General features: G+C 36.0%; 1 protein-coding gene across 3 annotated transcripts in view; it reads left to right on the plus strand.

Moving 5' to 3' along the window:
• arhgap32b (Rho GTPase activating protein 32b) overlaps window positions 1-27,869 on the plus strand; it is a 141,776-nt gene that overhangs the window by 20,986 nt on the left and 92,921 nt on the right. For all 3 annotated transcript variants that reach the window (XM_056447032.1, XM_056447033.1, XM_056447034.1), the window contains exon 2: window positions 21,722-21,835. In XM_056447032.1, the coding sequence (XP_056303007.1) occupies window positions 21,747-21,835 (89 nt within the window). In that variant the 5' untranslated portion in view covers window positions 21,722-21,746. The remainder of the gene's footprint in view (window positions 1-21,721; window positions 21,836-27,869) is intronic.

The following is a 27,869-nucleotide window of genomic DNA, read 5'->3' on the forward strand; positions in this document are numbered from 1 at the left end:
TTTAGCTTATTTACATAACTGTACATGTGTGAGGGCTGGGTGATTCATAGATAGTGATTGTCATGTGCATTTTGTCAGTAAAGCTGATTCTAGAATAACTCTAAACACGTGCTTTCAGATGGAGCATCATTTACTACACAGAGCCTTAGTACACTGATAAAATTTGAAATGAAATTGATTTAATTGGACGATAATGAAATCAGCATAATTGTTCTGTGATAATGACAGCTGTTTGCGTCGCTTCTCAATCAACTATGGGTGTGTGTAGTAATTGCTGAACATGAATTGCTGCTTTGATCATAATTACTTCCAACCCTTGTGTGAGATGATTCAGTAGTTGTGTGATTATAAGTTACACTAAATCAATGAAAGTGTTGAAACTTCTTTTTAAAATACAATGCTATGGGGATTTCTTCATCATGTTTAGAGTTTCTCAGTGTATCTGCGGGGTCTTAACCAAATTTGAGGCATTAAAGTCTTAAATACGCAGAAATTTTGTGTTGTAGGTCTTAATTTTAAACAGGTCTTCATTGTCCTATGTCCATGTAAAGCTATACCCAATTGAGCCAACACCCTTCCAATCACTAACAATATATTTCGATAAAAGTTTTGAGAAACGTTTATTTATAAACTCTATTTACTTATTAATACGGTTTAATTATCTTCCTTGCAATAATAGTTTTTTACGGTTTTAACTTGACTATTAAAAAATCTTTAGCGTTTAACCTTGTGTAAGTCTGAAATTTCATTCATTATAGTCTTAAAAAGGTCTGAAAATAGTCTTGAATTTGACTTGATGAAACTTGTAGAAACCCTGGTTTCTGCATGAGTGCCTCCTGTCTGTCGAAAAGAGATTTACTACTGAACACACAACCGTGCTTGTCTGACAAGATGTGTATGACAATCGCAGCTATGATCAGTCATGTTTGTAGGGATGTAACGATTCACTGCGAGTTGGTTGCAAATCGACTCAAATATAATTATATATATTTTTTAACAGGGGGCACTGTGTTTACAGGCGCAATCCTGCTTTACCTGCACATAAGCAGCGAACAAGAATTGGGGCGGCAGAGTAAAATGACAGCGGTGAAGTACGCCAGACAAACTGTTCAAATACTGCAAAAAGACGCTTACATACACTAATAGAATATGATGCATACAAAGTGTCAGGACAGTGAAAAACTACTGTCACTGACATCTATACGCAATAAAGACTATTAATAAGCCAAACCACACAGACTGGATGATATGCAGCTCCGCTTGCTCCAACGAATGCTACGTAGATCACACGGTACATCAGTGTTTTCATCGCAAAAGTGTGAAGTTGTTTTTCAGACTGAAAGAAAAAGTTGTTCTGTTACAGAACCAGGTTAGATTATTTTACCCTCTCCTTTTAAAATTAGTTTATGCACATTTTAATAATTTGCTTATTATTGAATATTTAAAAATGTTCAAGATCATCTCTTAAGTGTAACACACTAATACTTATATTAATTAATTATACAAATAATATTAATTATTCACCTTTATAATCATGTTAAACTCCTGTCTCTATTCCACTTTATAATTAGTAATTTTATAACCAGTATTTTATGCCAGTGGTCAGTCCCCTGGAGCAGAGGGCCAATTGACCACCTCTATACACCCTGCTCTCTGGTTTAGGAAAGGCTTACCTCTCCACACCAGCCATCTCATTCCCTAGTGAAAGAGTTTTCTCATCAGCAGGGGACATTGTAAATGTCCAAAGACTTATGCCAGAACACACCGATATGCTGAAATTTCTTTTAAAAAATGTAAAACCCCAGCGCAGTCACAGTTTTAGTTTGTTTAAATTAATGAGGCTTCTTTAGTTTGTATTATTATTTTTTGGGGGAATGTTTTTTTTTTTTTTTTTTTTTTTAATAGCAATTTAGTTATGGCAGAAAATATATTATATTTAGCAAAAATGTGCAGCATTTAAGAAAAAAAATTAAAGGGCTCTTCACCTTAAATTTGTTTCAAATAATTTAGTTAAAAATCGTGACTCAATCGTGAATCATGAGATTAGTATCGTGAAAATTTTCATTAGGAAGACAAAGATCATCATGTAAATAACATTAATATGTTAATCAGTTAACATCACTTCCATTTACATATATGTAAAAGATTAAGCAGTTACTTAATCATTGTGACAAACCTACTGCACAACATGCAGTACATACAGACTGCACATTTGAAACCTCATGAAGATAGATGTTGACACATTGAAAGACTGTTTTCATTTACTAGAGATGCTTTCACAGCACTTCATATTGACATGTAAAATAGAGCTCGCTCATAACCACTAACTTCACCGTAATCATCATACTCATGCCAAAATTACTGTAAGCTCACTCTTGACAGATGTCAAGTGGAGTTCATGTTTGTTGTGTCTTCAGCTAAGCTCTCTTTCCTGTTGGAACGGCTGAATATTATTTACAAAGTGTCGCGTGATGCCCACTGGCTGGTTAGTAGGGGATGAATTTAGATATTATGGGCAGGTGTAATGTTCCTGCTCTCCAGAATCCAGAAGGGAATATCAGATTTCTCCTCATGGGTGAAGGGCTATTGATTTAGTATCCTATGGTGTAGCAGCTGTATACAAGATCCTCAAGGCTCCTTTATTTCATGTGGTCTAAAAGTCAGACAGAAGAACACTGAGATCTTGCTTAAGGTTACATGTTAATGAACACAGATTTGTTTTGTCTGAGAGAATTATCAAGGAAGTTTTATCATGTTCCTGCTATTCCTCTAAGGACAATTGGTGGTACATTATACTCCATCTTAATATCTAAATAACAATTGTTGAATTAAATTGATGTTTGTTAATCCATTTACTTGTTATCTTTATCTAAAACACATTTTTTTCCACCCCTCGTCCTATTTTAGTGCATATTTTTATCATCTTTTTTCCTGTTTGTACATGCTCCAGGCGTAGACATTCGGCCATTTAAAAGCCAGACTGTCTGTGTGTCTCTCTTCATTGAGATGTGCTGCAGTCCTCAGAGCTGTGGCCTATTTCCTCCACTGCTCTGATATGAATTACCCGTGAATGCATGCTACTTGCAGAATTAGGGTCAGGGCTTTTTAGAAAGCGAGATCAAACAGGTCTGTCTGATGAGAGAAATGGTGCAAACACTGAGAGAAAATCCTGCTATTGTGCAGCTGAATTCAGACCGCACAAACTTTTGGACAAGCGTTCCCTGTAGCTTTCAAGTTTATTTCTGTTTTAATATTTTTGAAGATAATGTGAGTTCATTGTGTATTTTAAATGGAAAACAACGTGATAATCTTTAGACAAACCTGTTTTAGAATGCACTTTATAATGTGTAAATATAATATGTTTTTGTAATTAAGTGAAATATGTTATGATTTATGGAAAAGGATGCTGCTATTTAGTTTAGTTGAAGCATGGTATTTAAGTAGACTAGATGCCTTTAACAGTTAACTTGGCAAAGAACTGCTCCTCATTGGCATTGTTTCAGTATCTTTCTGCTTTTTATTGGTTTAAGACAAGACCGTGTCTCCTTGTTACTGGAAGTCAAGTGGTGCCATATTTTCCCTTCTGATGTTGGACCACTAATTTTATCTCCTCTATACATGCAGCAATCTTTAGAAGTCTGCCTTTTCTATTTATACTGGGTCCTAATTAGGGGATTCAAGTAGTCTAAAGAATTGGCTCCTACTGTACATGTGTACCCTGAGGTGCTGGCTGTTTTTTTTCTTCTCTCAATTAAATCCAGTAACCAGAGATGTAGGAAGTTTTAAGCAGTTTATATACCTGATTTTGTTTTTTATGTTTAAAGAGGGGTGTTTTTGAAAATGGCCATTTTAATTGTTATCGTTTGTATATTGGGAAATCTTGATTTTTCTAGAGTTTGAACTTTGTGCGTAGTTCAAAGGGACACAAAAGCTGTAGTTAATTGAGGTGGTGATGGGTAGCAAATGAGAAGTCGAGTATTGACATCACTGTGGGGCTGCACGATTTGGAGAAAAAAATCTAATTGCTATTTATCTGATAAATTGCAATTTGCTACATTTAAAATAGTTTTTTCATTTATATAAATTTTTTAATATATTCATTTGTTTTTTAATATTTTTTTATGCAATTCTCTTTTATTTCATAAGAGTTACAGGTTTGATGTGGTTGTTTTAATCGCACCAAAAAAAAGAGACCAAACATAAGCACAAAGAACAATACATTTATGCTTCTGTTTATTTAAAATAATTTTCTCCCACTAAAGCAGTCAGTTGTCATGACAAATTAAGAAAATAATGACAGCATTTTAAAATCAATTAAATATATTATGTATAACTGGATATATGAAACCTTTAAAACCTTTATATTTAGATTGTTACATTTTTCATATCAATATCATGACATTCACAGTGCACTGACAATGCTTTCCATACACATTTATAGATTTTACTTCACAGCACAAGAATTCTTGTATTAAAATGTATAAATTTTATTAATACATTTGTTTATATATTATTTGCAATGCAATTTTGTCCTTTAATACATCAGTCAGATACCTTTTAATTTGACCTGCTCAAAAAAAAAAAAAACACTCCTTTTGAGTGTAAAAAACAAAACCCACGTACATGCACATAACAACGTGAGCATTTTTAGCACATTTTTATCCCGCTTGCTTTTTGAGCATTGTCGACTGAGTTCTGTGATTGGTCGTTGTGTTCCTTTTGTTTGTTCTTTGGCAATTTGAAAATCGCACCTATTCAAATTGCAATTTTGGGTTAAAATCGATTAATATTGCAGGCCTACATCACTGTAAAAACATCATTAAAGCTGTTGTATTTGAGAATTCCTGCAAAAAGCAATTTCTGTGGTTGCATTTGGGTATGTGAGATCTCTGTTCTCTAACAATGTTATAGGATGTGAGCATACCTTTAACTCACTTTCTTTCAGTATGCTAACTTGAGTTCATTATTGCATAACCAAACAGAAACAAACAGATCATTTGTAGCTAACTGTTTATGCTTTTCTATTTGGCGAAATTTAATTTGATGCTTTATTTGGAGCTGGCTTGCATAAAAAAGGTCAGTCAGGAAATTATTACTTCACATTTTTCCCTTCTTGCAGGGGAGAATTTGTATTTGCTTGCTCATTATTAGGTTTATTTTAAACATAGCCATAGCTTGAATTTTTATTGAAGCAAAAACTAGGTTAGCTGTAATTTGATGAAGCAATTAAGCATAATGATGCATCCATGCATGCAGACATAACCTATTCTTCCTGCACACCGAGGGATAATTAATGTCAGCGACACAGGGCATAGATCTGATTGTGCATTTCAAACTAACTAGTGCTCCGAGTCCAGTGCTGCATCTAAATGACAATCAGATGATTTAGAATTTCACTTCCCAAACCAAGCTTGCTGCAGATGTCTTGAAGCCCGAGCACTAGGATTTGTGTTTCGGCCTTGTAAGGAGACATGGTTTAAGCAACAGGCTTTTGGTTCACTTTTCTATGTAATGAGGTAGTGTATCATTCTGTCTTTCTGTGCAAAGATGCCGGTGAAATAAAAGTGAGGCCCTGATGAAACACACTGGCTCTGTTTCATGAATATTTATGCCGTATGCTGGTGGTTGACGGCCTAGATTTCTTTCCGTCTCTTTTTTTAGGGGCAGGGATGAAGAGAAGAAGGAAATTCTTTGCATTTAATAAGAGAGACGGATGTTTATCGGGCCTGTGAATCTCTGCTGGAAGAGCTTAGGTGAGGTACTGTTCCTGTTTAGTGCCGGGATGGCACTGACAGGATTATCGTGCCGTGTTATTTCTGCCTCATTAATCAAAGTAAGAGGCATGACGATGAGATCGAGACGGTTCACAAAGAATTTAATCCATGCAGGGACCGCACGCATGCTAGTGGCTCTTTTGATTTGATTGCCGAATGTGATCCTTCCGCACAATCACAACCCATTCAAAAGGTATTTTATGTCATGTACAGGAGTTTGGACACTTCTAGTGTGCAGGGCTATTCGGATAAATGCCAGAAATATAAAAATCTGTGAAACGTACTGCCACTGATAAACAGGGCACTCACTGCTAACTGACCACATTTGATAAGTGGCCAGAAGATGGACGATAACTGCGAGAAGTCTTCATTATCAGTTATTGCATTGAGTTAGAGTCCTCTGAAGGCCATTGTATTATGCTTTGCTTTCTATCTAGTTGATAAACAGTCTAACTGACGTATTTTATCTCTTTCTTTGCCACTCCACAAGGTTCCTGTGATTCGGCCTTCAAGGCTTTGCGTCTGAAGTGTGAAACTGCAGAATTTTCTCATTTAACTTCTGTAGAGTTTATTTAGCTGTAAACCTGGCTCCAGAAAGTAGTGATGAACTACATTAGTGAAATCACTAAACCATTCCACAGAACCACTGCAGAGGCCATAAAGAAAATTAGCCTCAGAGCACATCTCCGTCTGAGTCATTTCGCATTCTCATTTTTTTCCCTCTGTCTGTTTTTCAAAGCTTCTCCCCTGGTGTTTTGAATCTCATATTGTTTTTTTGTATATATATGTGTGTGTAAGAGCATGTAGTATTGCCCTTTAATAGACAATGCAGTGATCAGGAAAAACAAAAAATGTACAGTGGTTTCATTTCAATAATTGTTCTGTTTATCCTATTTTGGCATAAAATCTATAGTAAAAGTCATACTAAATCATAAATGTTGTTGTTTTTTTGTCTTTGTAAGATTCATAAATTAATCCTGACAAAATCATCTTGGTTTTTACATAAATTTAATTCTGTAATTTACTCTCCCTCACAAAGACCTCTGTTCATCTTTGGAACACAAATTAACATTTTTAATGAAATCTCTGCCCTTCCATTGGAAGTCTGTTCGTCAAAACATCTCATGCTTCAGAACATTTGTAAAAAGAAAATAATAATAAAAAATGAAGCACGTTAATCCAGTCTTCTGAAAGGACATGGTTGCTTTATATTATGAATAGAATTAATTTAATATCACTTAGTTTAAGGAGCACCTATGGTGAAAAGTCTACTTTTCAAGCTGTTTGGACAGACAAATGTGTAAGTATAGAGTACAGACCGTCATATTGGGGTGATATAAACAAACCCAGTCCTTTTTTTTTTCAATTTAACAACATAAAAACAGTGGACCAATTGGAGCGGTTTTCAGACCGACCGCAACTTGATGTAGGAGTGCGGTCCCCCCGCCCACCGAATTGATTGACAGCTGCGTAATAACATGTCCTGGTAGTCACATGTATAGTCATGTCAACAAGAGAGGACGAGCGCAAAGCAACCGGGAATAAAAGGTCTGTTCAGTTTGCTAGGATCAACAATCATCATCAAATGTGATCAAGAGTGAGTTTCACAAGTACAACATGTTTTAAAACAGTGCATGTGTGTAATGAATTACAGCGATTTACTTCATCACCACAGCCGCGTGTCAGAACAATTATAACAGAAGACGCTTCAATCCCGGTTTGTGGACGTTAAATCAGGTTTATTTTGTACATTAATGTAACAGATATCCATACAGCAGTGGAGATTATCCTGTTGCCTGTCACATATGCGTGCAAAGTAAGTGCAAAGCTAAACACGCGCTCTGTCTGTCTGTGTGTTTGTGTGTGTCTGCTGCACTGTGTGCGCGTGAACTTTGTAATGACATTGTGTGTGACTCATCGTTAAGTTGACTTAACACAAGTTGCATCTTAACACAACAAATGCATCAAATACTAATTGGTAAAGTTCTTACTGTAGTATTTCTCACAAACGCTATGTGAGATCTTCCTTTATGTCTGTCTGCTGTCTGACGCAGCAGAGGGAGGAAATTAAGGGACGTTGAAAGGCATATAAACGGTGAGCGGGGAGGACTAGCCTTAAAGGTGCAGTACAACAAAACAGCCTCCTGGTGCAAAAATGGATAAAATAGAATTTAATAACATGAATAATAAAAAATCTGATGGGTGTTTTGAGCTGAAACTTTACAGACACATTCTGGAGACACAAAGGACTCATATTAAATCTGAAAAAAGGGGTAACCTAGGTGCCCTTTAATTGACTGAGCAATGCATTTATGTTATAAAAACAAGCCTTTTTGTCTGTTTATTTATATGTATATAATTTGACAAATTTTTTCATATTTTTAACAAATCAAATGGCAGATTTGAAAAAATGCATCGTTACATTTTGAAAAATATGAAAAAATATGAAAATATGAAAAAAATTGTCAAATTTGCACATTTCTGAGAAAACATGTCACAACCAAAGTCTATTAAATTCGGATGCACTTTTTACCCATATCACATAAATAGATGACTATATGCGACAAATAAAACATAATTAGATTTTTAACAATATTTTAATTATTTAAGAAACTCACTTTTTCAAATCCACTATTACTTTCTATTACTTAGGCTATTCAGGAGCCATGTGCACCCACTGACAGGTAAAATCTGCTTTTCTCTAACGTTATCTCTCATTCAAGTTCAGGTTGCTTTATTGGCATGACATTTTGTACAGTATTGCCAAAGCAATTTAGAAGTATAAAAAATGCAATATTAACATCAAATAAATAAAATATACAGCAAATAAGCAATAAAATAATAAAGGACTAAAAACAGAGAATATCTCTAAAAATTATAATAATTACAATAATAAAACGTGTAGATTTCAATAAGGCACAATGAGTTCATTAGCCATTTCTAATGGTGTACAAATATGTTGCAGCCAATTTAGATCTAATTTCGTCCTCTTCGACTGTTTAGTAAAGGTTAGGTCATTTGGATTAAAGAATTAATTTGTATTTAAACATGAATTTAAACATTTAAATCAGTTTCTCTCGCTCTCACGGCTGTGCGCATACATTTGACAACAGCTTAAGAAAGCAAAATCTTGCTTTTTATCTTAGGAGATTAAAAAACCCCGGCCGGATGCATTAAGTCCCAAAAAGGCACGTCTCTGATGACGGCTCTTGCTCACACAGTAGCTACAAAACGGGTAAAGAAGATAGGCGCAATAGCCTAGTGATTAGCGCGCCGACATATGGTGCAGTAGCATGTCAGGGCGTCCCGAGTTCGAATCCCGGCTCGAGGACATTTCCCTACCCCCCCCCCTCTCTCTCTCTCTCTCTCTCTCTCTCTCTCTACAACTTTGCTTCCTGTCTCAATACTGTCCTATCTAATAAAGGCAAAAATGCCAAAAATAAATCTTAAAAAAAAAAAAAAGTGTCAAAGGATGATAATAGTAAAATAAAAAGTGTCCCTAAATATACTTGGGTGGCCAGTAATTAGGGTTGCAACAGTTCAAACTACTCACGGTTCGGTATGTATCACGGTTTTAGGGTCAGTACGATATAGCTTGTGCTGTGCTTAGAAAAATAGTGCCTACAGAACAATTCAAATAACAATAAACATATTTATTGGGTAACAAACACCTGACAATGCAACAGCTTCACACATACTGTATGACTGTATATTTGCATGTTCTCGCAAATAATAATCAAATAAACGTAGCACATTTTAAAAACTGTATGTTTAAATAAATTGCTTAGGAAAATAAAGAGAAAAAATCTTAAATTTCTCCTTTTCTATTTTACATCTAGATTCAACCAATTATGCAGATAATAATTCTCACCACATCTTAATAACTGAGCACTTTTAATGTATTAATTACTTCTGTTTACATTATGCTTGCATTACCAAGGCAACAGTGCATTTTTATTTCATATTTCTATCTGATTTTATTATTATTCTATAGAGCTCTGTTTAACTTAGCATCATCGTAGTGAATGAAACTTAAGCAAAGAGTGGGCATTCGGCTCTTCTCTCTTCAGCGGGAACAGTCAGTCAGCAGGTAAACAGAGTGAATAGCAGAAGTGATTGGGTGCGGAAGAACACCCAAAAGGAGTGGGACTGAAGTAATGGACCTGTTGTATGTCTGCGTCCTTATGGGACGCTTCTGGGTCGATCCACCTGTTAGTGACCACTGATCTAGGCCGTCTTTGCAACAACAACAAAAAGGCATCCGTTATGTTTTTGTGTCTGTTTGAATTTATATTGAGTGTCAGTTGAAACACTGAGAGCCATGCGCTGTGATTTGGCCTCACCTGCGCATTTTACTGTATTTTTCCTAAATGCAGCTTCGCATTAGAGACTTTTCAAATACATAACAAATCTATCCATCTCCAAATTTTACAGGTTTTTAGTTTCCATTCACGTTTGTCATTAAAACACAGATGCAGCATTGTGCAGTGCTAGTTTCACATGCATGAAACAGTTGCAGAATATATTTTCTCAGCTTTGCAGTCATAGGCCGAGTAGTGACCTGTAGCCCACGCAGGCTCCATGTTGTGGGACAGTGGGCTGCTCTCACCACGATCCCACTCGGCTGGATTTGTACAGCCGATCTGCTGAAGCTGTAGGTTTCCGGCCTGCATTGTTTGCAGTGGAGAGTCTTTTCTATGAGCCCACTGAGCCAGTTTTTTTTTTTCCAGGCTTGAGTGTCTCAGTCCAGCAGTCTCCGCCTGTTCCCATTCATACTGACGGCTGCCCACTTCCCATGTAAGCCAGCAGTATAAGCAGAGCCCGGGCTATTCATCAGCACTGACCTTTTCTCCCAAGATTCGGCCAGATTGATTACTGATGTCTGATGCGGGGCGACATACCCATTCGGCCATACCGTATGTTTTGAAATGTTCAAATAATACACAGTGACGTAACACACACACACACAGCCTCCTATCTAAAATAATACTACAACATCCAGGTCTTCCATTACTCATTTGCTCTTCTATATTGAAGAGGGGGATCATTTGTAAATATGGTAAGATCAGGTGGGCTAACGGTACAAACTGTCCCTTTGTTTTCTCTATCTAATTAAGCATGAACAGGCGCCTAATAGCAATGCCCATGGGAAGGAGCAGCAAAGCGCTTCTAAGCATGCTAATTACTCTCACACAGATTTTAGGTCTAAAATTTCCAGGCTGAAGCAACAGTAGCAAGATAAATGCCCTTGTAGATCAAAACAAACTGACAGGTCCTTCCTTGATGATGCGGTTTACTTAACTCTCACTTTTTGCACTCTAGTGACCGTACATATTTCCTCTTTGCAGTGTTGGTTTGGCAGGTTGCTGTATTGAATCTGGCAGAGCTTTTAGAAGTTCCCCAAACTCTAAATGAAAGGGGAAGGACATGCTGAGTCACCCTTCACAGAAAGTGATATTATAGCACTATTTCCAAAACGCATCACTCTGTATCTGCCACATGATAAATTGCACACATTTCCTCAAGTTTTGGGCTTAAAATATGTCTTTTGGGTGTTGGCTGAGTGCTTGTTTTCCTCAGCGGTCATGGTACAGTGGTTGGAGATTGGAAGTCTGATGTATTAGTCTTAATTGTGCTAAACGCAGAAGCATCTGACTTCCAGCACAGTCATTTTTCACAGGGTCAGTGATGCTCAAAATAACCTAGACGGCCAGATAATGTGGATTTGTATTTATTTATTTATTTTCCTCTCATTCTCCGATGTAAGTTGTGAGTATACAAATCCTGTGTAAATCCGTTCAAAGCTGCAGTATTCCTGGCGTATTATTCAGTGGGGCAGGGCTTCATCTGAGCTCTGCCAGTGTTTTGCTCATAGACTTGCCGAACGGATGCTGTGTTTACTCTTATCTCTGCTTTCTTCACTGGATTTATAGAGCTGCTTTTCCCTTTGACACAACCTGCAGTAATTACCCATTCACAAAGTACAAGTTTGCTCATCAGCTTCTCTTTTGTCTATGTAAGAAGTCAAAGCAAGCATGTGTATCTTGTGAAATGGAGACATCATGCAGTGCTTCTGAAAAATAAATAATTTTAATGTGTATTTTGTCTTGTTTTCTAGAAAAAAAAAACATCAAAATATGTTTGAAAGCAGATTCTTTCCACTGTTTAATAAAATAAATTTAAAGACCAGCTTTTACAGAATGTCATGACATGTTTGTTTTTCTCATGAACTTTTTTTTAAGCTCAAAGCTTAACTTTTATGATGTTTATGTTTTAAATTAGAGAAATAAACTCTTAGCAATATTTTCTATAAAGGTCCTCTCGCTACAAATATAAAGTCAGAAATTGAACAAAAACAGAGTTAAATGTAATACTTTATTGGTGTATAGAAGGGTATAAACAGATGAGTGTTAATGCAACACTTCCACAAGTTAAAATTGCCAAAATGTAACACTGTCAGAGTTTTATAACAACACTACAAACACTGTTTACAAACTATATCAGGGTGTCCACTTAAAGTCTTAATTCTCAAAATCAAACTTTTAGGCCTTAAAGTCTTACATTTATTGAAATATTGTGGTGAAGGTTTTAAATTTCCTTTGTTCATGTATTGCTACCCAATCTGGCCAACACCCATATAGCAATTCATCTCAATAAAACTTAACTTTTTATTTAAAAAGGTAATTTTTAACACTATTTATTGTAATAGTTTAATTATTTTAAGAAAACATTTGTCTAAAAGTGCTCCATGTATTTACTGAGGAAACCGACCTAGACAGATTGTCCTGTGTAGATTTATTTCAATATAGTTTTTAAAACATTTGTTAATTTTTAAATTTTTTGTTTTAAAGTTTATGATTGAGAAAAAAAGAACATTTTTCCAAAAATTGGAAAAAATCCTTGGCGTTTAGCCCTTGTTGAGTCTAAAATTTTATTCATAATGGTCTTTAAATATTTTAAAGTTTTAAATTTAACTTGGTGAAACCTGCAGAAACACCGTATATACATTAGGGCTGCATGATTTTGGAAAAATCGGATATTGCAATATTTTAATTTGTTTGCTTTTTTTAAAAAAAATATTTCAATATGAATACAGTTTCACAAGATGCTTTGAATAGCACCATTTGATGGTTTTCTGGGGAGACTAGCAGTAATCAGGTACATAAATTGAATAATCACCTTTTCTAACTTAGTTTTGTCTCAATTCTAGTCCAAATATATAAAAATACAGTGAATAAATACAATTCTGTTGTACTACATTTCAGACTCAACATTGTACATCTTTGCGGTATGACTAATGTGGATGCGCACATTGCGATATCAATGCTAAAACTATATATTGTGCAGCCCTAATTTACGTACGTATATTTTAATTAAGAGTAGGGCTGGGCGATTTAATCAAAGTAATCTAAATCGACATTCAAAATCTATAATCAATCTAATTTTTTCTGGTCAATTTTTTTAAATTACTTTCCCTGCAGTGTGTGGAGTCATATGATCCCTCTCTGTTAAGGCTGAATTATACTTATTATATTATGATTTATACTTATTTTATTATTATGATATTATACTTCTACCAAGGGCATGTGTACAGTCCGGCACAGCCTTCGCATACCCATGCACCTCTTAAAAAAATGAACTTGCATATCACAACGATGCATAGTGCAAGTTTTGTAATTGGTCGTTTTGGTAGCGTTGAAGACTGGGGGCAGTGCAGAGAGCTGTGTTTTTGGCAATGTTTGTTTTAATTTCAGTTGTTTAGCTATGATTTTTAATAAAAGATCATATAGATAGTAGAAAGTGTGTGTTTACTTCAATTATTTAAAAATCAAGTAATCCACCCTACAATTAAAAAGCTCTCACTTGTAATTTGTGAGCATATTTACTGTACAAAACTTGTCAGTGAACTATGAGGGCAAAAACATCAAATAAATAAATAAAATAGTTGTTCATTAATCGTAATCGAGTTAAAATGTTCAATTACTTGAGATTTGGATTTTAGGCCAAATCGCCCTGCCCTAATTAAGAGTTATATATTTTTTAGAAGATTAATTAAGAACTTTTGCAATGCACCCAAACCTCACAGTTTCACAGATGTTCACCTTGGAGTGTATAGTTGATTTATATGTTTGCCACATTAAATCTCAAGCTGTTGTTTAATGAACTGATCCTCAAAATCTCACCATGTATTTGATGCGTTTTTCATCACATTTCACATTTTCATGCTGCGATTAATTGATTGAGCTTTTATCACGGTATACGGTATTATCACGATATTGTAATTTTACTAGAGAAACAGGTAAAAAAAACACAAAAAACTTCAGTTTCGTCAACTTAGTAACTTTAATAACTTTTTAATTAACTAAAATTACTTCAAACATTTAAATACAAATAAATATAAATAAAACAATACACAATATAAAAGTAAACTTGAGCAATTATATCAAAGTGAATGTGCAAAGGGAAACCGTCTTCGATCAGCAATCCCTCTGCTTTTTTTTGGAACCCAAAATATTTCCAAACCTCTGACTTTTTTTTGGAAGGGGGATAAATTGTCGGCAGCATTCCTCCTTCCGCTATGCTTCTTCATCGTGTGAGGATTATAGTGCGGTGGCAGCGGCGGCGCGCACTGCGTGCACACAGTGCTTCTACATGCGGGGATTGTTTACATCAGAGTGCGCATCAGTTCTGCGCAGCATATACGCAGTGTTTCTTCAAGCGGTTGATGGAAAATAAGCTAAGGCGCGTTCTAAGAATATAAATTCGGATCTATTATTTTTCACGGTATTTTGAAGTGCCCGCGATAACAATATCGTGCATATTCATTACCGTGATTTATCGCATTACCGAATACCGGCACAAGCCTACTTATACATTATTTTCACTCAGAAATAATGTATAGTTTGGCAGCAGCAGACAATGCAAAGAAATTAATCTTGCATTATTGAGGTGTTGCCTGACAGCTGTGAAAAATAGCGAAGAAACATTATTCCTAGTTTTAAAATGCTGTGTATCCCTTTGAATATTTTAATAGATTCTCTGACCGGCCTCATGTTACATGTGTTGAGGTAATTCTCTGCAGAAGCAAGGCCTTGCCCTCTGATGTAATGCCATGTAAACAAATCCGCATCTTTTTCACATTAGTGCAGGCCACCACATCTTACCCCAGACAGATTGTCTGCCTGTCAATGAGATCATGTTTCAACCAGATCTTCATGAAGCTGATGCTCCGTTATGGCAGTCTGGAGGTTTATAAATATTAATTCTTGTTTTGCCTTGGTAATATCTGAAATTAAAACCTCCAATTCTCAAACTAGCTTGGAAATGAAGTGAGACAGATTAATTAATATACGAGCACATTTTTCAGTTTGACCTATTCCAAGAATCTTTGTTTTTATTATACTGATAATACCGGAATGGTTTTGAGTAAACCGTGTTGTGAGTGTTTATTATAACTGTCCAAAGAGCTGTTCATTTGTCAATGTCAGGCACCAGCCAAAGTGATGAAATGCTTTTTCCAGTTTCTTCCTCAGCTGAATTAGATGAGTCTACAGTAATTTGACTCTCATGAAACACTGAATTGTCGCAATGCAATGTAAATGTCAGGAGTTATTTCTTATTGCTCATTGGTGGGAGGCAAAGAGAACATCTTTGAATCAGAAGCTAGAAATGAGGAGAGGACAACTCTTGTAAAACCTATAGTACCCAACACATGACTGCTGTACAAGAGACACTATTCATAATTCTAGTGAATGATTCACATAGGATCACTACTTAGAGAAGGGAGATTTGTTTTATTTCGGCTAGAATAAAAGCAGTTTTTAATTTTTAAAAAACATTTTAGGCACAAACTTTTATTAGCCCCTTTTAAGCTATATTTTTTAGATTGTCTACATAACAAACCATACAATAACTTGCCTAATTACCCTATCCTGCCTAGTTAACCTAATTAACTTTAAGCCTTTAAATAACACTTTAAGCTGAATAGAAGTGTCTTAAAATGTCTAGTAAGATGTTATTTACTGTCATCATGACAAAGATAAAATAAATCAGTTATTAGAAATGAGTTATTAAAAAATGTGTTGAGAAATCTTCTCTCCGTTAAACAGAAATTGGAGAAAAAACAAAAAACAGTGGGGCTAACTGTGGACTTCAACTGTGTGTGTGTGTGTATGTATGTATGTATGTATGTATGTATGTATGTATGTATATGTGTATATGTGTATATATATATATATATATATATATATATATATATATATATATATATATATATATATATATATATATATATATATATATATATATATATATATATATATATATATATATATAATCTCAAGATTCTAAGACAGCATGACATGTGTCCTTCACAGATTTGCCAATGTCAGAATGGTAGTAAGATCAGTAGGAACAGGAAAAATGCCTAAGATGGCAGAGTGTAGAGAAATGGATATGTGCTTTTTCAGAATTTTATTAAGTTTCCTGTAATTCAAGCTGTTTTGCACTTGGCTTATGGATAGAATCCCAGGAAACGCATACAGTAATGTGTTTAATGTTAATGTTTTGTAAGAATGTTTTATGTTCAATTATAGTTTGGTTTATTTTGTTAGCTAAAAGGCTCCAATGTGTTTTGTTTACAAGATGTAAAATAAGGTTTTTGAGTCTCCAGGAAGTTTCAGTTTCAGGTTAAAAAACACCTATTTGATCATTTATTATACCCTGTTGAAATTTTCAATTTTTGTGTCTGGGAATTTTTGGTGTTTTTCGTCTTTGCTTTACATTCAAATGAGATGCTTCTCCCTGCCCACTCTTTGGGCATGTGGCTTCAGAAGGAGGAGTCAGATGTCATGATAAACACAGCACAATAATAGACACCCACAGTCACAAATACCATAGTAACTGGTAGACTAATCCAGAGCTAAACTTTCCTGATGTTTATTTGATGTAGGTATTGTGGAGTTTATTCAGCCTTCCTGCAACGATGAATGAGCCACACTCAAATGGCGTTACAATGTTTAACACATTTCATCGTTTTTTTTTTTTTCTCATCTACTTACAGCAGATCTGAAAAGATGCTTAAACATTATATGCTGCTCATAAACACTGTCCCTAAACATATTTCTGTCTCAACAGCTTCCAAAAGTTGATTTTGCATGATAGGTGCCCCTTTTAAAACTTTTATTTCAGTTGGCCCTCCAATCAGCTGTGCAGCATTTTATCACATTTGTTATCACATTTGCAATATGTAATCACACCTCTAGTGCAGAATGCCTTGGTGTATTGTGTTTTATTGTTTAAAGATACATGTAAACTGCATTTTCCTTTCTAGTGCTTTAAATCATTGGTCTCAAATTCGATTCCTGGAGAGCCGCAGCTTTGAACAGTTTTGCTCCAACCCTAATCAAACACAGCTGATCCAACTAATCAAGGTGTTCGAGACTACTAGAGACTGTCAAGCAGGTGTGAGTTGGATCTACTTGGAACTAAACTATGCAGAGTTGCGGCCCTCCAGGAATTGAGTTTGAGACCGTTGCTATAAATCAGAGATGCTCAAACTAGGGCCCGTGGGCCAAAGTTGGCCCATGGTAACCTTTGATTTAGCCCACCATCCCATCAGAGAAGAGAGTGATGGGGAGAGTTGGGTCAAATGCCTTTAACCGAGATTGTCATTTCTAATTTCACATTACCTTCTAACTGAACTGAAAAAAGCTAACTGAAATTAAATGTTCCAAATAAATGTATCCATAAATGAATCTGATTTTCTAAAATGTAAATACTGTCACTTGACGGACAGAAGAAAAACATGCAGAAAAATGGGCTAGGAAATCAAGACAAAAGCAGGTCCTCCACTGAACTCTGTTCTGTTTTAAATGGGATTGTTTTTGTTTTTAATATAAAAAATGCACTGTTAAAGAACGTAATATATATATATATATATATATATATATATATATATATATATATATATATATATATATATATATATATATATATATATATATATATATATATATATATATATATATATATATATATATATATATATATATATATTGTATTAGTTAATATAAAGCAACGTTTTCTATAATTTTTTAGTGTACTATATAAATAAGGAAATTACCCATGGCAACTTTAACGTAATTAAGTTTGGTGTATTTACCTTCGGCTCATCACCCTCAATCAAGTTTGCTTTTTGACCCTTCATAAGCAAAAAGTTTGGGCACCCCTGCTCTAAATGAAGGTTTACTCGCCCTCAAACTCAAGTGGTTTCAAATCTTAATGAGTTGTTGTTGTTGTTGTTGTTGAATGCTAAAGAAGCCATTTTAGCGTATGTTGGAAAACTGGTAGCCAATAGCTAGGTTTCCATTTAAAGATGCAAATTAAATGAATGTGCAAAACTATATTATCGCATAAACGGCATCGCATAAAACAGCATTTCCACCCTACAAGTCAAATAGAATAAAATCATCACTTCCTGATAAACTGGTGCCAAATATCAACAGTAAAGACGGAATTTGCTGCGGTAGAAGAAGCTGCGTGAATCTTTTCTTTATTTAATAAATTACAATGCTGACACGTGTTGGCGTTTGAGGGTGTGAGACGCGGAGCACAGACACTCCTTACAGTTCTGGACGTAAATGATAATATAATAACACTAATACTGAAATGGATACAGCGTTATAGAATGACCAAAACAACATTTCAGATATTTTACAATGTGCTCAGTCTGCTGCTTTATCAGTTTTTATTTTAAGTCACTTTGTTAGCTTGGCAGCATGCTAATCCCTGACTCTGTTGGAAACAACTGTCAGCCAAGCTCTTTTGTGGTTCACATGTCATTAACACTTGAAGTTCTGTTATTTCTGATATTTTGTATTGTGCTTTAGTAGACAGCCGTCTGTATAGACAGTAGACTTATGTTGAATATGAAGTTCTTAATGGTTTATAATTGGCAAACCATATTTGATTTGCATGCTGTATGATACAATTAGTCTAAACTGTAAAATCAACCAGTTGCTCAGCTCAAAAATTGTCATTTACAAAAAGAAACTTTGCCCAAGTTCTCCTCTGCCAGCAACAAACTCTCGCAACAGCCCATCCTTCTCATTGACATGAAGCTGCTTTTTGAGTGAGCGTGGGTGTGCAGTGCTTCCTACAATTTTTCTGCCTGCCAGTCTTTCATGAAGTTCTACCCCGTCTCCTTCAAAGGACACAAAGAAAGCCGCATGGCTACTAAAGGAGGGTGGCTGTGTGGGTTTAGAGGTTTGTTGTTTTAAATGAATGAGGGATGTTCTCTTGTTTGGTTTGTCATTTATCTCCTGTCTCTGCAATTAAATCCACACACAGCTTTGGGGTGGGTGTTTTCCTGCGTGACAAACGTTAGCTTTGCCTCTGAATGGGTGGCAACTTTAATGGTACTATTAACAAGATTTAATATCCTACACTAAGTACCTGCTTTTGCAGTGGGGGTGAGCACATTAGATTGTCTTTCACTGGAAGGTTGAATTGATTTATTGGTTTGGTTCTTCAACTGACTATGACTAGTGAAAATTGTGAACTTAAACTTCCGCTGTTATGTTATTCATGGTTCATAATTGAGCTTTGGAGATCTCATACATTAGGTTTACATGATGGTCAAAAAATACTTCACTTTTCTCTGAATATGTATTTCACTTTTTTTTCCCCCAATGATTTTAAACTACTTGATCGGCCAAAAATTTCAATGCCAACAACTAATCTCACAAGCATTTCTGTTGAGCAAATGAATGCTAATAATAGGGATGCACAATTAATCGAATTTCTAATCACGATTATGGATGCCATGATTACATATTTTTATTTTTTGTAAAAGGTTTGCAAAAATAAGTTTCACCAAAACTTACCCAAACGACTGTTAAGTAGCACATAGCCTAACTAAAATTAGAAGCTAGCATAATTTGGCTGCGTAAACTTAAAATAAAAATAGCCTGAATATTTTTTACCACAGCTATAAAACTTTAAGATTAGGTAAAATAACGTTTCTTTCAAAATTATCAGTCGGTGGAGGTAAAAAAAAAAAAAAAGCTGGCCTAATTTAACTATGCTGCTTAAACTTATAACAAAAACAGTCTGAATATTTTACCATACTTGGCTAATAAAACTTAACATAAGGACTACATATTTTTATTCAAAAAGATCAGTCGGTTTCCGATGAAAGCCGAGTGCAAAGTTTATTTACAATTAGACCGGCAGTGGAAAAAACAGGGACTTCAGGCACAGAAGTTGCAGGAACAGCCAGGTACCACTGGGCAAGGGTGCTTAGCCTTGCAAATCTAGACTCATTTACTTTGCACCACAATAAAGGATCCGGGTTTAGAGAGATGCATGGCTCCCTGAAGCAGCTTTCGATTTTGTGTCATTTGGTGAGTCCTCGCCGAAATGAGTGTCGAGACATGGCGCGCACATGATAGCTGAAAGTAGCACACACCAGACGCGCACATTCGCATCGTATTTAAAATGAAACCATTCCTGTGGCGCGGCAGAAATATGAAGTGTCCTGAGTCGTGGCTGGGCACCGCTGTATACCCTGATAGAAACATACGTTTAGAATTCTGAAATGCATGACGCTGCGTGGGCCGTGGCGCTTCTGGTGTGTGAGAACGCTTCTTATCGTTTTCATGCTTGAACGTCGCTAATGCGTTCGATTAATCAAATAAATGTGCACATCCCTAATCCAAACACTGCAGTGCTGTTTACTTTTCTCCATAAACTTCAATGGTTTGTCCGTTTGTCATCCTCTGAGAAAATGATTGACGGTTGCCTAGTTACAAGAGTCGCCATAGAAAAGGGTGAAGGAAACTGCTCGCACATGCTCGTCACTTCAGGTCAGAATATCAACACATGCGAAAATAAGTGCCGTATAGCAGCATTGAGGAGATTGTAAATTAAAAAAAGGATATAAGGATGTTACTAGAGTGGCTTTTTGGTTTCTTTTCTTGTGCATTCCAGCCACTAGCACCCCATCTGAATGAGTTTTTAGCATAGGAGGTAATGTAGTCATCCAATTTCACAATTTGTAATATTCAGTATGTATTTGTATAATGATGGTTGGTTCCTTTTCTTGAAAGCTCATGTTTGATTATCATAATTTGTATTGTTTACAGAGTTTGGTGTTTACTCTATCATTATTATTCACACCTTTCAGATGTTGATCTACCTTTACCATTGCACACACTTTGTAACATTTTATCAAGTTTAAGAGTATCTATAACACTTGTTTATTATATTATAAAACATGTTTGTTTAAATACGTTCGTTTTTGATTATTAAAACTATTTGCCTTGGTAATGTTGGTAAATAAAAAAAGTGGATAATTAACCAAAAAAGAATCTTAATATACCTAAATGGATTGTTAAAATGTTTAATAATTATTGATATTGAATGATATGAAACATAATATCAAGATTTTTTTTTGCAATATCACCCAGCCCTAAATCAAACCCATCTTAATGGAAAATTCTCATTTGTGCTGAATATTGTTCCTTGAAAATTGAACATATTAAATAGAAAATGCCTATTAGTCAAGCCTGAAGGTGTGGATATAAGCCAATTTGATTTTCTCAAACTACCAATTAACAGCCTAGTTAATCTGATTATCTTTTTAAAGAGTGTATTATCAGATCACAGTGAATCAATGCAAACTGATTACTAGCAGATAACATTTTCAAGTCTAAGCATCATCAAGTCCAAGCATCATTTTGAAAATACCCAGTAGAGTAAGATTGCTATTAGAAATGTCCATGATTCTCTAAAGACACACACACAGTGTCATCTTCTCTCCTCTGCTTCTTTTACTCTCACATTCGCTTTAGCACTGTCCATATTGTTTCGTGTCTCATTTCTAACTCTACTGACTCTACATCTTTCTCTCTCTCACTCTCTCTCTCTCTCTCTCTCTCTGGCAGGCTGCTCCTGCAGTGAGTCAGTATCATGGAGGCTGGCAGTGGGGCTGCTGCAGTGGTGGGAAGTGCAGCTCTTGGACTGCTCGGAGCCACAGGAAGTCATGATATCTCCGACAGGTAAGACTCACCGTTCTTCCTCATCAGAACTCCTCAGGGTCTTCTATCTCGGCCAGGTTATTTCACCCGTTTAAGGTACCTGTTTGTTTTAATATGTAGCGCTCTTGCTCCTGTGTGTCTCCCTGCCTCAGCATGCCCTCTGCTTCCCTGCTGTTTCATTCATAACTGTAGAGGTTATTTCTGTGTGCAACGTGTATGTGCGCAGCAAAGCTTTGGGCACGTACATCCTATTCCTCTCCAGGGGGTTGAGGAGAAATGTCAGAAGTGCAAGTGCTAGGAGGTACAGCAGATGCAGTGCAAAAAGATAGATGCATTCATAAAGATCCAACTTACTGGATGCAGAGCAACATCAGCCAGCTGTTTGCTAGCACTGATTAATCTCCAATAAGAATATCCGAAGTCATTAATCACTTCGGAATAACGTCATTACTCTCATACTGTATGTTTTTATCCCTGCTCTCAAATTTTGCAGTGAGATAGCATGATGCTGATTGCACATCCTGGAAGAAATTCCACGATGCTGAGTAGTAAAGCCGTGGCAGCCAATAAAAAGCGTTACTGTGCCAGTGCACTCCCACCCACCCACTCTCACGGCTGAGCTCTGAGCGCAAGTCATGTGATCAGTAGCGCTCACGAGAACCTGCACGCTTCAGCTTTCTCTCTCATTTTCTGCCCAAAATCCCTCTCCCATCACCTTCCCGCCAAAGGTTTTTGGGCTCTGCGGTGATTGTCCTGAGTTTTGAGGATTATTGTCCAGCCATTTTAGCCCTCAACCTCACTTGAACACAGTCCAAATCTGCTATGCTGAGGGTTGCCATGGCAGCCACAGCTTAGCATATATTAGATATTAGCACAGCGTCAGCAAAGGAAGCCAAGAGAAAGGACAAGGAGTTGCAGCGTATTCTCTCAGCTGTTGTGAAAAGCAGTCCAGCTTTGGTGGTCATTTTCATACACACCCATGCTTGTGATTAATGGTCACTAGGGGAAACTCTTGAGCTGCGCTGAGGCTTTTATTTCTCAGTCTTTGGTACTGTGATGACCCGGAGCTTTGCAATCCTTCAATACGCTGTCCCGCCACTGCACTGCTTGCTTATCTTAAATGAGTTTCCTCTAGAGTGGTACTCTGACATTAAATAGCCTCCAGCTAGGCAAGTAGTTGGCTTTTTAAATCACAGAACAGGCTGGGAAGAGTATTCAGTAGTTTGTTTTGATGACTTAACTTTGTTACTACTTTATTCGAGAGCATCAGGGTTTCAGTGCAAGACCTCTGAAGTAGATCAGCTGGTTGCTTGGCCATTTCCTTGCCATTTAGAAGATGGTTATTATCTAAAGCGGCTTACTGTGTTCACTGATTGCAGGGCCAGTTTGCCCAGAGCGACTTGGGGGTTTAGTGCCTCGCTCAAGAGCACTAAAGTGATAAAAAAGGGTTTGTGATCCCAGTCTATTTGGATTTTTAAACCACTACCTTTGTGCTAGCGGTTTAGGTCCTTAATCATTAGGTTGCTGTTACCATGTAAGTCTAATTTTCTCCCAGCTCAAGACCCTACTGCTGAAGTGATTGCAGGTTAAGTGGTTCTTTTGAAGTATGTTTTTTTTCCCATAGCCAATGCTGTGGAGATATACTGACAAGCTGCTATCTCTGTAGACTTGACTTATATGTTTGTTTTTTTTAGCTTGCATGAACGTCTAGCTCAAGGTTAATTTTGACAGCACGTTTTGATTTAGTTTTAGTGTTAGTCTTTTGACTAAAATTTCATTTTAGTTTGTCCTATTTTTGGTCTTCTGAATCATTTTAGTTTTGGTCTAGTTTTAGTCTAGACTAAATCTACTCTATATTCAGTTGACTAAAGTGTAGTTGGTTTAATTTAAGTGTAATTTAATTAAAATATTGTATACATTTCATTCAATTTCTTTTCTGCTTAGTTCATTTATTAATCTGGAGTTGCCACAGCGGAATTTACCGTCAACATATCCAGCATATGTTTTACGCAGTGGATGCCCTTCCACTGGGAAACATCCATACACTCTCATACATACACATCCGGGGGAAACCCACTCAAACTCCACAAAGAAATGCCAACCGAGCCAGCCGAGGCTCGTACCAATGACCTTCTTACTGTGAGGCGATCCCACTGCGCCACCGTGATGCCCTTGTATACATTTATTTATACAAAATTTTGTACTGACTTCAAAGGAAATAAAACATTACAATATGGAGTATAGCTTTTTCCATTAAAGACCAAAAAATAGATATGCATTGTTTATTTATATCATAAAGGATATGTAAAATTATGTGTCGGCAAGAACAGTAGGCTACTGAAAATATAGGACTTTGCAAATATTTAGCAAACCCTTTATTTTAATGTGGTAAACTACAAGTTTTTTGACCAGTCTGTTGAATAGTTTCAAGCAACTAAATCTTTGACAGGCCTAAAATAGTTTTTCCAATGATAATGGCAAATGATAATGTGTTATCTTGTAATATGTGCACTCAGTCAGTCCCAGGACGCTGTTAACTCGCATAGAGAAACTAGATATTAAAGTTTGAGGACAAACTTTATGGTGGCTTGAAAAGCCGAGTCTGAATTAGCATGTTACTAGCATGAATAAGCAAGTAACTAGCATGATTCTAACATAAATTAGCATGATTCTAGCATGAATTAGCATGTTACTAACATGTTTCTAGCATGAATTAGCATGTTACTAGCATGTTTCTAGCATGAATTAGCATGATTCTAGCATGAATTAGCATGTTTCTAGCATGAGTTAGCATGTTACTAGCATGTTTCTAGCATGAATTAGCATGTTACTAGCATGATTCTAGCATGAATTAGCATGTTACTAGCATGTTTCTAGCATGAATTAGCATGTTACTAGCATGTTTCTAGCATGTTTCTAGCATGATTTAGCATGTTATTAGCATGATTCTAGCATGAATTAGCATGTTATTAGCATGATTCTAGCATGAATTAGCATGTTACTAGCATGATTCTAGCATGAATTAGCATGTTACTAGCATGTTTCTAGCATGAATTAGTATGTTACTAGCATGATTCTAGCATGAATTAGCATGTTATTAGCATGATTCTAGCATGAATTAGCATGTTATTAGCATGATTCTAGCATGAATTAGCATGTTACTAGCATGATTCTAGCATGAATTAGCATGTTACTAGCATGTTTCTAGCATGAATTAGCATGTTACTAGCATGATTCTAGCATGAATTAGCATGTTACTAGCATGATTCTAGCATGAATTAGCATGTTATTAGCATGATTCTAGCATGAATTAGCATGTTACTAGCATGATTCTAGCATGGAATTAGCATGTTACTAGCATGATTCTAGCATGAATTAGCATGTTACTAGCATGTTTCTAGCATGAATTAGCATGTTATTAGCATGATTCTAGCATGAATTAGCATGTTACTAGCATGATTCTAGCATGAATTAGCATGTTACTAGCATGTTTCTAGCATGAATTAGCATGTTACTAGCATAATTCTAGCATGAATTAGCATGTTACTAACATGTTTCTAGCATTAATTAGCATGTTACTAGCATGTTTCTAGCATGAATTAGCATGTTATTAGCATGATTCTAGCATGAATTAGCATGTTTCTAGCATGAATTAGCATGTTATTAGCATGATTCTAGCATGAATTAGCATGTTACTAGCATGATTCTAGCATGAATTAGCATGTTACTAGCATGTTTCTAGCATGAATTAGCATGTTACTAGCATGTTACCAGCATGAATTAGCATGTTACTAGCATGATTCTAGCATGAATTAGCATGTTACTAGCATGATTCTAGCATGAATTAGCATGTTACTAGCATGATTCTAGCATGGATTAGCATGTTACTAGCATGATTCTAGCATGAATTAGCATGTTACTAGCATGAATTAACATGTTACTAGCATGATTCTAGCATGTTACTAGCATGTTTCTAGCATGAATTAGCATGTTACTAGCATGTTTCTAGCATGAATTAGCATGTTGTTAGCATGATTCTAGCATGAATTAGCATGTTTCTAGCATGAATTAGCATGTAACTAGCATGATTCTAGCATTAATTAGCATGTAACTAGCATGTTACTAGCATGAATCAGCTTGTTTCTAGCATGAATTAGCATGTTGTTAGCATGATTCTAGCATGAATTAGCATGATTCTACCATTAACTAGCATGTAACTAGCATGTTACTAGCATGATTCTAGCATGAATCAGCTTGTTTCTAGCATGAATTAGCATGTTGTTAGCATGATTCTAGCATGAATTAGCATGTTACTAGCATGACTAGCATGTCACTATCGTGTTGATAGCACCTTTCTAGCAAGATTAGCATGTCAGTAGGATGTTAAAACTGTTAGCGTGTGTTAGAATAGCTAGTCACAGTCTCTGGGACAGTTGCTAGGGTGCTGAAATTGGTTGCTAGGGAGTGGCTAGTAAGTTTAAAGGTAATCAGTGATTGGCTGCTGGCTAGACTGAGTTGAATGAGGCCAGACTCTAGTCTGTAGGACAGTCTGATGCAGAGTTATGAGCTCACAAAGGTTGATCCAATGTTAAGTAAATGGGAGTCTTTTACAATGGAAGTCTATGGGACAGTTGCTAGGGTGCTGTAATTGGTTGCTAGGGAGTGGCTAGTAAGTTAAAAAGTCATCAGTTATTGGCTGCTGGCTAGACTGAGTTAAATGAGTCCAGTTAGAAGTCTGTAGGACAGTCTGATGCAGAGTTATGAGCTCACAAAGTTTGACCCAATGTTAAGTCAATGGGACTTTTGGGATTTTTCTGGGTCGTTTTTCGGAAAACCCAAGGTCGGATCAGTTAGAAAAGATATAGCAACCCGAGTCAGACCAGTTCGAAGGTTTGACGAAAGTTTGAAGTATGTAGCTTGAAAGGCCTAGGAGGAGATACACTTAGAAATTAGTCTCAGAAGAAGAAGAAGAATAACTAGATATTAAAGTTTGAGGACAAACTTTATGGTGGCTTGAAAAGCCGAGTGTGAATTAGCATGTTACTAGCATGAATTAGCAAGTAACTAGCATGATTCTAACATAAATTAGCATGTAACTAGCATGATTCTAGCATGAATTAGCATGTTACTAGCATGTTTCTAGCATGAATTAGCATGATTCTAGCATGAATTAGCATGTTACTAGCATGTTTCTAGCATGAGTTAGCATGTTACTAGCATGTTTCTAGCATGAATTAGCATGTTACTAGCATGATTCTAGCATGAATTAGCATGTTACTAGCATGTTTCTAGCATGAATTAGCATGTTACTAGCATGATTCTAGCATGAATTAGCATGTTACTAGCATGATTCTAGCATGAATTAGCATGTTACTAGCATGAATTAGCATGTTATTAGCATGATTCTAGCATGAATTAGCATGTTACTAGCATGATTCTAGCATGGATTAGCATGTAACTAGCATGATTCTACCATGAATTAGCATGTTACTAGCATGTTTCTAGCATGAATTAGCATGATTCTAGCATGAATTAGCATGTTACTAGCATGTTTCTAGCATGAATTAGCATGTTACTAGCATGATTCTAGCATGAATTAGCATGTTACTAGCATGTTTCTAGCATTAATTAGCATGTTACTTGCATGTCTCTAGCATGAATTAGCATGTTATTAGCATGATTCTAGCATGAATTAGCATGTTTCTAGCATGAATTAGCATGTTATTAGCATGATTCTAGCATGAATTAGCATGTTACTAGCATGATTCTAGCATGAATTAGCATGTTACTAGCATGTTTCTAGCATGAATTAGCATGTTACTACCATGATTCTAGCATGAATTAGCATGTTACTAGCATGTTTCTAGCATGAATTAGCATGTTATTAGCATGATTCTAGCATGAATTAGCGTGTTACTAGCATGATTCTAGCATGAATTAGCATGTTATTAGCATGATTCTAGCATGAATTAGCATGTTACTAGCATGATTCTAGCATGAATTAGCATGTTTCTAGCATGAATTAGCATGTAACTAGCATGATTCTAGCATTAAC

The sequence above is a fragment of the Danio aesculapii genome, chromosome 21 (genome assembly GCF_903798145.1).
Source record: "Danio aesculapii chromosome 21, fDanAes4.1, whole genome shotgun sequence".
NCBI lineage: Eukaryota > Metazoa > Chordata > Actinopteri > Cypriniformes > Danionidae > Danio > Danio aesculapii.